General features: G+C 40.0%; 1 protein-coding gene across 5 annotated transcripts in view; it reads right to left on the bottom strand.

Moving 5' to 3' along the window:
• Nucleotides 1-13,519, bottom strand: part of LOC138848072 (uncharacterized) — a 287,172-nt gene that overhangs the window by 218,084 nt on the left and 55,569 nt on the right. The window contains exons 2-4 of one of the 5 annotated variants that reach the window (XM_089310671.1): nucleotides 8,353-8,366; nucleotides 8,143-8,220; nucleotides 7,207-7,429 (exon numbers count right to left, since the gene is read on the bottom strand). The exons of 2 other annotated variants lie outside the window; for them this stretch is intronic. In XM_089310671.1, the coding sequence (XP_089166797.1) occupies nucleotides 7,349-7,429; nucleotides 8,143-8,220; nucleotides 8,353-8,366 (173 nt within the window). In that variant the 3' untranslated portion in view covers nucleotides 7,207-7,348. Of the gene's footprint in view, nucleotides 1-7,206; nucleotides 7,430-8,142; nucleotides 8,367-13,519 lie in introns of those variants that run through there. 2 more of the 5 variants (XR_016218332.1, XR_016218331.1) reach the window with 2 other exon arrangements.

Raw genomic sequence — 13,519 nt, 5'->3', positions numbered from 1 at the left:
GCTCTCTACTAACAGCCTAGCAAGTCAGTGGAGGATGGTCAAAGCACTTGAGCTTCTGCACCCACATGGGAGACCCAGAGGAAGCTCCTGGCTCCTGGCTTCAGATCAGCCCAGCTCTGGCCATTGCAGCCATTTGGGGAGTGAACCAGCAGATAGAAGACCTCTGTCTCTCTCCATCTGTAACTGTGCCCCTCAATAAATAAATAAATCTCAAAAAAATTATCATTGTATATGATCAATCACGAGAGGTGAACAGACAGCCTTGATAAAAGGTTACCAGCTACTACCAACACTTGGAGAATAGGACAGGTCACTCTTGCTACCCAAAGACCTTGTCATTGGCCTGGAGGTAAGCAGACTTAGGAATAATACATTAGGATAAACACAGTCAAAGACAATCAATTATATAAAGCAAAATGGCCAACTTTCAATGTTAGCTGTAATTTACAAGACAGTAACTGCCAAAAACACTAAACCTTTCTGCTCCATGTAATCCGTCCCACTAAACTACCAATAATAATCAGAAAAATGCTCAGGAAACGTGGAATCACAATAAAGGAAAGAATTGGCTGGTTTCCCACGTTCAAGATATCACGTTGCTCCCAGCTCCACTATGGGAATATGCCTGCCCCACAGTACCCTCTCTGCGATAGCGTAGGCACTGACAAACATTTTGTTCAAGTCTCACTTTTCTGAGCTCACTGCTAAATGAAAACCCTTCTCTGCGGCATATTCATTCTGTTGTGTTTTTTGCTGAGCTGGGTGTGTGTGTGTCTCTCTCCCCTTTGAGCCATTGTATACTGATTGACTCAACTGGGTACCTCACCACATGACAATCAATAGCATGAACTTTCATTATTGTGCTACACAAAAGCTAGCACAGGGCTGGAGAGCAGGCCTCTTCCTGCTCTCTATCAAGGGACTTAAATCCCTCATATCTACCCAAGTTGCTGTCTTAAGATCCATGCACTCTGATCCCAAAAGGCAGGTTTAACTTCACAGGCTCCTTGTCCATAGTCTTCATTTCTTTGTTCCCTGCCTCCACAAAGCAAGCCCTTAGGAACAGATGTGGGGAAGTCCCTTCCTGAACATCACGGCCTGTCACACTCAGGTCCATGAATTGAGCCGGCAGTCCTCCTACACGAACCCCACGTTCCTCTTACACCCTTCCATCCAAGGCCCTTTCCAGTCTGAGAAGCTGGCCTCTTTCAGTGGTGACAACATCAAGAGTGATTTTCCCCTTAAGTGATAATGATCCATAATCTAATAAGGTTGAGACTCTGCTCTTATCACAAAACCACAGTCCCCATAAAGTCAGGTTGATGACCACAGCCACAGGCATCTGAGGGCAATGGAGGACTACACAAAGCAGCAGCAAAGGCAGGAGAGCGCTTTGGGATACAGCAGGAAGGAAATAAAGTGACAAAACTGAAGGTCACTTCAAGGTACTGCTGCCTAAGGCATTAAAAAAAAAAAAAAAAAAAAAAAAGGCAGGCCAGTCATAAAAACTCCACAGTAACACACACACATGTGTGTCCAGAGATTGGACTGAGCCTTACAACAGGATAATCAAGGTGCGAAGCATCAAACTATTTTACATAGTGAGTGGCTTACAACAGCTACACCTGGAAACTGCGATTCTCCAGAGATGAACCCTAGGTAATGCATAACAGTAAAGGCCATCCTTCATGCAGCATTTGTTACCGTGTTCCAGAAACAGCAGTGGGCAGTTTTTGTCATTCATTTCATTTGATCTGCTCAAAAAGTCCTAACAATCAGTAATAGCAAGTTAAAAGCCCACATGCATTCAGTACTTACCTCCAAAACAGTTTTATAAGGTAGGCACTTAAAATATTCCAGTTTACAGGTCAGAAAAGCTAGCTGAGTCAAAGATGCTAATTAAATTGCCTAAGATCAGTATCAAGGAGTGAAGCCAAAAATTAAACCTAAACAGCGCACCTGGGTTCTGCCCTAAACTCTCTGTGCTATGCTCTCTGCTATAAACATCATCCCCTCATGTTAGAGAAGAGAAAAATGTAGAAAGGTATGCTTACCAAGTCCCACAGAAGAGTAAGGCTGAGCTGGAATTTAATCTACCTCAACTTTATTATAGTAATAATATTCCTCTCTTAAACATTACATATATTTACATATTTATGGAGCAGGATCCTTAAATTTCAACCTATAGTTGTATTTGGGGGCTTACTTTACAGAAGAAAAAAATCAATACTGTGTAACTGGCTAGATATTAAGCCACGCTCTAACGTATAAATTATTCCCTGGGTATTAATGAAGTACTTAAGAAACTGTATTAACTCTTTCAGGCCACATGGGTCCATTCAATGGACTGAATTCTTAATTTACTAAAATGGTACCCCAGAGGTTCAGAAGCAAGTAACTTCCTCTAAGGGCACTGGGAGAAAAAACTTATAAAACTGTTTAGGAATATAAACTAAATTCAGAACAAAATTGAAAACCAACTACAGGGAAATCCTGTCCTAGTGAATTAGCCCCTGGCCCTCAAATATTAGGAAAAACTAAACTCCAGGGAGACTAGAGATAACTAGGTCGTCTAGATAGAAAACCACCCTGGAGGCTGGTGCTGTATCTGGCTCCCTGCTAATGTGCCTGGGAAACTAGTGGAAGATGGCCCAAATGCTTGGACCCTTGTACCCATGTTGAAGACCCAGAATAAGCTCCTGGCATCAATCAGCCTGGCCTAGCCCCAGTCTTTGCAGCCTTTTAGGGAGTAAAGTAGTAGATGGAAGACTTTACTCTTTCTCTCCCTCTCTCTGTAACTCAGCCTTGCAAATAAATAACAAGTAAATAAATATTTATTTAAAAAGAGAGAGAAACAAAGAAAAAACAAAACCACCTTGGACAGAGCTTTGGGTCCAATGTCTGCAGAACAAGCTTGCTTGTATAATCAGAGAGTAGGTGAGAGCAGGCAAATCTGCTCTGCTCCTGCTCCATCAGGTGGTGTAGGCAGACAGTCATGGCTTTAGAAGGACACACCAGGTCTCCTCTAATACCCAACCTCCTCTCATTCATTGCGAAGCCTCCTCACTTGGAATTCTAACCTCCCTACCAGCCCATCTGTCAAAAACATCCCACCCCTCACGGTCTCACAGTGGCAGCACCTCAGCATTCACAAGTCTCCAGGAATCTGAACCTCCCTCTATATGCTACACACTCAAGACAATATGAACACCACTAATGTGAATCAGTCATGCTCTTTTACCTATCAACTGCTGTTTCACATACGACAAACTATCCCAAGACCTACATAAAGTACTGTCCAGAATAGTACAACATTATTCTAAGAACAAATATTTCTAGCTTGTCAACTGGGGAGGAATTCTTGGAGGAAGTGGCATTTAACTGGAGTGTGTAGGGACAAACAGATCTTAGCAGGCTGACTTCTATATGCAGGAAACAGAGAGCAACTTCATGGGCAGGAACACAAGGGAGACCATAGGTCTTTGGGGGAACAGGAAGAATTCAACTGCAGACTTTGGTAATGAAGCAAAACTACAATTTCTTTTTTTTAAAGATTTATTTATTTGAAAGTCAGAGTTAGAGAGAGGTGTCTTCCATCCGTTGGTTCACTCCCCATTTGGCTACAATGGCCAGAAATGTGTCGATCTGAAGCCAGGAGACAGGAGACTTTTCCGGGTCTCCCACATGGGTGCAGGGGCCCAAGGACTTGGGCCATCTTCTACTGTTTTCCCAGGCCATAGCAGAGAGCTGGATGGGAAGTAAAGCAGCCGGGATTCGAACCAGCACTCATAAGGGATGTCAGAACTGCAGGCAGCGGCTTTACCAGCTATGCCACAGTGGCGGCCCCTCCAATTTATTTTGTAAACAAGGAAAATGAAGAATTTTCTCAATTTACTAAACTTTTCATATGTGTCGTCACTGGCTTTCTTCTTACTAATTCTAATGTTCTTATTAATGTTCTCCATTAATATTTTTGCTATGCTTTTTAACAAAGACACAACTAGCTAAGGAGGCGGCCTCTGGCACAGTGGTTAAGACACACCTTACAGGACCCACATCCCATTTCAGAATGCCTAGGTTTGAGTCCTGGCTTTGCTTCCAATTCCAACTTCCTGCTAAGGAACATCCTACAAGGCAGCAGTAAAGGATCAAGTTATTTGAGTCCCTGTCATTCACAGGAGAGATCTGGCTTGAGTTCTGGGTTCTGGCTTAGGCCTGTCCCAGCCCCAGCTGTTGCAGGAATTTGGGGAATTAACTAGTGGATGTAAGGTCTGTCTCTATGCCTCTAAACAAAAGTAATTTTTAAAAGATATATAACCAGCCTTATTTGGTATGGCTTAATTCTTCTTTTCCAGTGTTCACTTTAAGTTCCTCTTTCTTAAAGTAGCCCTTTACTTCAATAACAGAGTTGTCTTTTGATATTAGCTGATTTTTTACAGCCTTTGTCTCTACTGATGGGGAACATTGTTGTTTCTTAATACTATTTTTCAACTCTGTAATTAGTGTAGGGTTAACTTTATTAAGTGTAAAGAATACTGAAAATAGATCTTTGTAAAATTCAAGAGTTGGGGGGCCAGCGCTGTAGTACAGTAGGTTAAGCATCCGCCTGCAGCACCAGCATCCCATATGAGCACTAAATTCCTGGTTGCTCCACTTCCGATCCAGCTCCCTGCTGATGGCCTGGGAAAGCAGAAGATGGCTCAAGTGCTTGGGCCACTGTCACCCATGGGTGACCAAGATGGAATTCTAGGCTCCTGGCTTCAGCCTACTCCAGCCCCAGCCACTGCAGCCCTTTGAGGAGTTGAATCAGTGGATAGAAGACCTCTCTGTCTGTAACTCTGCCTTTCAAGTAAATAAATATATCTTTAAAAAAAATTAAGAGTGGAAGCAGGAAAGGGAGGAGGAGAAGAACTGGAGCATGGGCGGGAGGGAGGTAGGGTAGGAAGTATTACTATGCTCCTAAATCTGTTTTTATCAGATACATGAAACCTGTATACATTAAATACAATTTAAAAAAAAAAAAAGTGCTGTCCTCTACCTGGTGTGATTTTAATTCATCTCCCATTTAAAGACTGGAGTGCGGCCATAGATATCTACCTGCTCCAATTCTCCATTCCACCTGGTCACAGGACATCCCACAACCCAAAGATCAATCTTCCGGAAACCCACGTCTTTAACACCTCTAAATGCCTACAGACTTTTCATTTTTTCACTGAAAAAGAAGTGGGAATATGGGTGGGAAAGGGGGTGTGGTGGGGTGGGAAGTATCACTATGTTCCTAAATCTGTTTACATGAAATGCATGAAATTTGTATACCTTAAATAAAATTTTTAAAGGATTAAAATAAGATGTCGGGCTAGCAAAAAAAAATAAAACTCATAGAAATAACAGATAAATTGGATTGTTGGTTAGTGTTGAGTCTTTTTATCAACCAAAGTTATCTACATTCCTTAAATTAGCACTGACAGAAACTGATCAAATAAGATGAATTGCTATCCTTCAATTTCAAATTTTAAACTAGAAATCTAGCACAATTTTTTAAATATTTGCTAAGAAGAATGAATTTATAGAATTCCAAGTTAAATATGGAGTTTAGCACTGGCACGGTGGTGTAGCAGGTGAAGCTGCCTGCAACACTAGCAATCCCATATGAGCACCGGTTTGGGTCCCACCTGCTCCACTTCCGATCCAGCTCTCTGCTAATGTGCCTGGGAAAGCAGCAGAAGATGGCCCAAGTGCTTGGGCCCCTGTACCCACTTGGGAAACCCAGAAGAGGCTTCTGGCTTCAAATCAGCTCAACTCCGGCTGCTGTGACCAGTGGGGGGTGAACAAGTGGATGGAAGACCCCCCTCTTTTTCTCTGCCTCTATAATGCCACCTTCCAAATAAATAAATCTTTAAATACATGGAGTATAATTTTCTTTAAACCTTAAAAAGCTTTTAAAATGTAAAAATAAAATACTACCCAAAGTGGGGGAGAGATCTGGATTTTTACACATGTAAATCTGACTTCCACTTCCAGAGTAAGATCTTGTCATAATTCAGATTAACAAAAAACCTACCTAGTGACCCTTCAAACAATAAGTTTGCCCTCAAAGGTGACGTTAGGTTCCAATTCTATAAAGGCAAAAAAACATCTGCAAGTATTAACAATTGCAACTTTTAAAACACCAGAGATTAAGGTTGGATCCTTGCTCCTCTACTTTATAGCGGTGTGATCCTAGACAAATCACTTAAGCACTCCATGCCCCAACTTTCTCATTTCTATTTAATGAGGGCAATAATGGCACCTACCCTCATGCTCTTGCTGTGAGGATTAAATAAGATAATGCATGTAAAGTGTCTGGCAAAGTAAGTGTTTAATAAATGTTAGCTCTAATTACTGTTATTGCTACTAAGGTAACAGTGAGCAAAGTACATTCATAGAACTTCAAGTAGTTGCATATATCAGGACCACAGACCTGTGTCTGCGATGCCGGCAGAATGAGCGCGCAAGGTGGAGCCTGGGAAAAATCCGAGAGCAGACCAATAGCCCTACAGGAAGGCTCATAGTGAAGTCGGGTACATTTACTCCAAATTTCAAGGGTTCTTGCCATAAATTTAAGATAAGAATTCTAAATATTGGCTACTTATAAATGAAACAGGCAACATGGTACAGTTTTTTAAGTATTTATTCAGTGAGAAATACACAGGAAAGTTAGGGCTTTATGTAGGGGAGAGAGATGCTTAGGGTAGACGGAAGTCTACTAATTAAGTTGGGTCCATATTAGGTTAGAGACCAGGCCAGGAGCCACCTGGATCAAGTCTACAGTTAGCAGTAGACACAGGTAACAAAACAAGGGCAGGAAAGCAGAGAGTGGGTGGCTAGAAGGCAGCATGCCTGGAAGTGCCGGACAATAAGCAAAGGGCCCACCATGCTCCAGGCCTTTTATTCACTTCCAAAGGGGAGTGGTTACATAGTCTGGCAGGTAAGGGTGTAAAATCACAGGAGGCATGGTGAAGGCGTGGTCTCCAGATCACAAATCTAATCGATCTAATCCAATCCGCCTGCTATATCAACAGGAGTTCCACCAGCCCAGGTGTGCTATCCTTGAACTGGACAAGTCACCAACTAGCCCGAACTCGGGTAACAGGGAAGTCAATGGGACTCACCTTCTTCACTGGAAACCACATGTACAACACAGTCCATTCTGGATTCTTGATTTGCAGCATTGTTTTTTAAGATTTAATTTATTTATTTATTTAAAAGGCAATGTTACAGAGAGAGAGAGAGAGGAGAGACAGAGATAGAAAGAGATCTTCCATCTGCTGGTTTATTCCCCAAACTGGCTGCAACAGCCAAGGAAGGACTAGGCCAAAGCCAGGAGTTTCTCTTCCAGCTCTCCCTTGTAGGCCATCTTCTCTGCTTTTCCCAGGCCATTATCAGGGATCTGGAATGAAAGTGGAACAGACAGGTCTCAAACCGGTGCCCAATGGGATGTGAGCCTGACAGGCTGCTACTTTACCCACTACACAAAAACACCAGCCCCACCTCCCCCTCAAAGATTTTAAGAGTAGGAGTTATTGAAAGTTGCAATTGAGACACAAAAAAGGTTTATCTAGCAGTACAAACATTTAACAATGAGATTGTTCATTTTAATTATTACACATTAATAATTATAATTTTAATTATTATTAATAATTTAATTACACATAACAGGGAGATAACAAGAACTGAATGACTACAGCATGTGAAGACACTGAGAGTCCCTGAGGCTGGCAATGGTTGATCACTGGTGTCACAGCCGCCCAAGCTGTATAATCTAGACAAGGGTGAGGTACTTCCCAAGACAAAAAATTACAGCCAGAATCTAACAGGAAACAGATCTCAGATTTCATGGTACAAAATAATTCACTACTACACAGGAAATGCTCCTGGCAGACACCGGACCAGAAGACTGCAAGGCAAAGACATGACCAGGGTAAACAGACAACATCGAATCATCTTTCAGGAGATCTACAGCCCATCCTGGAATTTGGGTTTCTGAAACATGTCACATGCCTTGTTTTTTTCTTTTTCCTAAGATGTATTTATCTGAAAGGCAGAGTTACGGGGAGACACCTTCTACCTGCTGATTCATTCCCTAAGTGGCCTGGCGCTCACCTGGGTCTCCTCTCCTGCGTGGCACAGCTCAAGAACTTGGCCGTCTTCCGCTGCTTTCCCAGGTATCTTAGCAGGAAGCTGGATGGAAGTGGAGCAGCTGATCCGGTGCTCATGTGAAATGCCGGTGTCATAGGCAATGGCTTAACCCACTGCACCACAACACCAGGCTCATGTCACATGTTCCAGTGAATGACGTTACCATATTCCTACCTTCAAATCAAGAACTTTCCAGAAAAATGAACTCATGTTATTGAATAGGAATTTTTGCCATTTAAAAAATGTACTATAAATCATATTTCTTATTATGAAAAGATTTCAGTACAATATACTGAATGCAATTATACCACTTAATATTTAGCAAGTAATCCTTTTCAGAAAACTTGGATCCCTTAAAAAATAAGTTACTTCATTTTGTTCACATGACACATTTTATTAAATTAGGAGGTTTGCTCATTTAAATCTTCATTGTTTCTCAAATATGTTGTATCCAATTATCTTGCAATCAGTGATATTCTTTTCAAGTTATAATACTTAGAGTGTGGAAACACTGCTAATCTGGAACAAGTCAGGTGCCAGAGAAACCAGAAAATTGACCATATTAGCATAAGCACTTTCATTGCATAACCAGTAACTCATCTCTTAATAAAAGCCTCTGATTCCAAAACATAATTCCTAAGGACATTCTTCCCATATACTCCAGAGTAGCAGCGATCCAACTCTATTCTGTGGAGCCCAAGGTTCTGCAGCAACACTTCAAGGCCCACATGAACATCTGACACTTTGCAATATATTTTCACAGCTGTAATAAAGTACCATGGTCATAATCAGATGGGTATTATTTCAAGTTTGTATGTATTATGCAAGTTCCCCCAAAACAATACCCTGTATGATCAGGTTAATTTGTGCTTGTGTAGACCTTGAAATAAAGTGTCTCTTGATATTACTGTGAAAGGGAATGACTTGCAGTAATCATGTCATTAACTACAAATGCTCACCACTCATCATTTTCTGAATTCCGGACTGCTGAATTTTTATGTTCACTCTCACAAAACGATAGTACCAAGCAGACTTATGCAACACATATGTGCCAAATAATACACCAGACAGGGCCCAGGCACATCTGATGGAGCCATGCTTCCAGCACACCATCATATTCAGTCCAGCAACAACCCAGGACACAATATCCATCTATTCTGAGATCATAATGCAGTTTTAATGTTTGTTGCAAATTTGTGGAGCTTTCCTTTCTATTTATGATAATAACAAGAGCAGCTGTCACATTTTTATTCAGCTTGGAAATAAAAACTTTCCACAATTCCTCTTTTAAGCTTCTACTCATATATCAGTGTAACTAAAGCACGTCTTGAAATTGCATGGGAAACTGTTTTTAAAAGCCATTAACTGCCAAACTTAAGTAAATCAGAATTCTCTCAGCTAGCATATAACTAAAATATAGGAGAAAAAATGGATCCTAAGCTGCAGCATGAGCTTCAGTTTCTGCAAGATAGCAGTTCTGGAGACTGACTGCACAATTACGTCAACTCTACTGAACCGTACTCTAAAAATTGGTTAAGATGGTAAATTATGACATTCTATACATTATCACCATTTTAAAACCATTTTTAAAATTGGACACACAGGGGATAAAGGGCAGTTGTTGTGCCTTTGTTCTGACTCCACAGACTCCCTGCATGTGACTTGCATTATTCTCCACAGGCTTTGGAAGGAGACTTACCTTTTATTGCTTTGTTTGATCCAATTTACATTTTTTTATTAAAATTTGCTTGCATTGCCAGTTTTGTTTCTTGGTTTTTTGTGTTTAGCAGCTATGTGATTTGATGTCTACACATCCTTACTGCTACTTTACCTCTTCAGAAACAGTGTTTTTCTCAATCAAAAACTCCTGTAATAATCTTTAGGGCTTTCAACTAGAAGTTTCACCTGATCTAGTAACAATATTTTCTGTTTGAATGGTATCTTTTTTTTCCTATCTCTGTACTTCTATCTTCCCTTTCACAACTGAAGTGTTACTTGTAATCAGCTGTATTTTTAAGCCAATTTCCAATCTAATAGAATTCATTCTGTCATGTTTTTTAATTGCACTTTTTGTTATAACTGTAGCTTCACATGCATTTTTAGCAAACACTACAAAGAAATCCCATTCACCCTTGACCAAGTTTCCCACAGTAGCAACATCATCAACAGCTGTAGTACAATACCACATACAGCATACAGCACACAGTCACCAAGACACAGAACACTTCCATTACCACAGCATCCCTCACTTTGCTGTTAGCCATCTTCATGTGCTGTTTTGAAAACACTTCATTTTGATTCCTTGACACACTCATTGACTCTTTAACCACTGGAAACCACCAATCATTTCTCCATTTTTACCATTTTTTCATGTCACAAATATGATATGAATGGAATCATACCATGTGTTACTTTTCAAATCAGTTTTTAATCACTCAACATAGAAATTCATCCACATTATCAAAAGGAATCAATTCCTTGATATTATTGTGAGAAATAATCACAATACACTGCACTGTGGTTTAATCATTCACCTGCCGAAGGGTATCTGGGTTGGGATATTAGAATAATAAAGGCTCTGTGAACATCTGTGTACAGATTTGTTTACACGACTTTCTCTGGAATAAATATTCAGGAGTGCAACTGCCAGGTTGTATGGTAGATGCCTGCTTGGTCTTACAAGAAACCAACCACATTATACATGCCCACCATCGAGTGATGTTGTTTTTCTACATCCTCAACAGTATTGGTGCCATTGCCACTTTTCATTTTAGCTGTTTAAAAGTGGTTGCTCTACATGCTTTAATTTTTATTTTCCTGCTGGCTTTTTCTGTGCTTATTTGTCAATTACACGCCCTCGCCAATGAAATGCCTATTAATGTCATTTGTCTACTTTATAACTGGACTGTTTACTATGGATGTTTGAGAAGTCTTTCTATTTTTGATGTACTAGTCTTTGGTTTAGTACCAGGTATACTGGTTTTAAGTATTTTATACCTGTCTGAAATTATATGGTCTTTCATAGAGCAGAATTGTTTAAATTCAGTAGCTCCCCATTTATCAAAAATTTGTAGACTGTACTTTTGGTATCAAAACTAAAAACATTGCCTAGTTCTGGTTCCTAAACACTTTCTAATTTCTAATTTTTTTCCTAGAAGTTTATTTTACATTAAGTCCATAATCTACTTTCAGTTCTGTAAACAGTATACAGTTCAGATTGAGGGTTGTCATTTTGCCTATGGATGTCCAGTTTCTCCACCACCATGTTTGAAAAAGCCATCCTCCTATGACTGACTCGCTTTTGAATCTTTGTCAGAAATTAGTATGGCCTAGTTGTGTGAATGTATTTGTTAATTGTCTATTCTGCCACACTGAACTATACTTCTACCCTGCTGCCAGCCAACAGCATACTGTCTTGATTAACATAACTTAAGGGAAGGTCTGAATACCAGTACAGTGATTCCAACTACTACTCCTCTTAAACATTGTTTAGCTATTCTAGGGCCATAGCCCTTCCGTAGAAGTTTTTTTGTTTTTTGTTTTTTTTTTAGTAATCTTGCCAGTTTCTTAAAATAGAAGCTTTGAAGTTTTCATAGGAGTTGCATTAAAATTATGTTAAAGAGAATTACATCTTCCCATATTTAACATGGTATATGTCAACATTTATTTAGGTGCTTGGATTTGTTTCATCAGCATTTTCAGCACAAAAGACCCTTCCCTACACACATTGATACCTAAGCACTTCAGTCTTGGGAAGAACTGTAAAGGGCATTCATTGTGTTTTAATTTCAGTTGTCACATTTTAGTTTTTGTGCTATACAAATGTGACCGATTTTTATGTTGATATGGCATATCAGAACTGTTTAATTCATTTATTAGTTCAAGGTGTTTTTAATAAAATTCCCTAGGATTTTCTATGCAAACATTTGTATAATCTAAACAAGTACATTCTTGTTTTTCTTTTTTTTTTAAAGATTTATTTATTGTCTTGAAAGACAGTTACAGAGAGAAGGAGAGGCAGAAGATTCTCTATCCACTGGGCCAGGCCAAAGCTAGGAGCCCCTTTCAAGTCTCCCATGTGGACACAGGGGCCCAAGAATCGGGTCATCCTCCACTGTACTCCCAGGCACATCAGCAGAGAGCTGGACCAGAAGTGGAGCAACCAGGACCCAAACTGGCACCCACATGGGATGCCAGCACCACAGGCCATGGCTTCAACCAACTGCACCACAGCAGTTTTGTAAATTGGTGTGGTTTAATGCAGTGGATAGAACTTCCAGTTCCATTTTGGTTGGGGGTTTTGCTTCACTCTAGAAAAAGAGAACATCTAATTTCTACAAGCAATAATCAGAGGGGAATACTGCAAAACCTTTCCAAAATGACACTGTTATGTGACAAAATGGCAAATACTTCATTTTCTAACAAATGTACTCAAGTCATGTGAGAATAAACACTATTGTAGTGCTATTTAGGACCGCAAAGGTAGGAACACAAACTCTGGCCTTGTTCCCACCCGGAGAAGAAAAACATTCCATCTTCCTTCATTAAATGTGATCTTAGTTGGAAGTTTCTGGCAGATATCTAGTTGAGAAATTTCTCCTTTATTTCTGATTTACTGAGTTTTTATTCATAAATGAATACTGAATTTCATCAATTCTAGAGTCAGTGGATACATCACAATGTTTCTTCTTTATCCTGTATGGTAAATTACAATGATTTTCAATTGCTAAACTTGACTTGTATGTCTGGAACAAATCCCACTCAGGTTATGTGAAATATTTAATACATTACTGGATTCAACTCAACTATCTTTTGAAGATTATTACCCTTAACGTCCATGGAGATACTGACATTTTTTTTTTTTTTTACTTTGATTTTGCTGTCAGGAAAAAATGAGACTCAAAATGAACTTTTTAACTTCCCTTATCTTCCATTTTCTAGGAGACATTTAATAAGATTGGTATTGTTTCTTTAAATGTTTGTAAATTCTCCAGTAAAACCATTTGGGCCCAGAGATTTATTTTTCAGATTTTAAATTAAGGGTGCGGTTTCTTACCTGACTATACAATATTCAGATTTCCTGTTTATGTTGGTTGAGCTTTTAATCTTTGATAAAACTAAAAATCAAGGCTGGCATTGTGGTGCAGCAGGTTAAGCTGCCATTTTCAGTGCTGGCATTCCATATGGGCACCAAATCGAGTCCCGGCTGCTCCACTTTTGATCCAGCTCTCTGCTAATTTGTGAAAGCAGCAGAAGACAGCACGGATGCCTGTGCCCCATGTTTGAGACCCAGAAGAAGGTTCTGGCTTCAGCCTGGCCCAGCCCTGGGCCATTGTTGCCA

Source organism: Oryctolagus cuniculus, chromosome 12 (assembly GCF_051225735.1).
Source record: "Oryctolagus cuniculus isolate XC-2025 breed Fujian yellow rabbit chromosome 12, ASM5122573v1, whole genome shotgun sequence".
NCBI classification, from domain to species: Eukaryota; Metazoa; Chordata; class Mammalia; order Lagomorpha; family Leporidae; genus Oryctolagus; species Oryctolagus cuniculus.
This window is presented reverse-complemented; position numbering and strand designations above follow the sequence as displayed.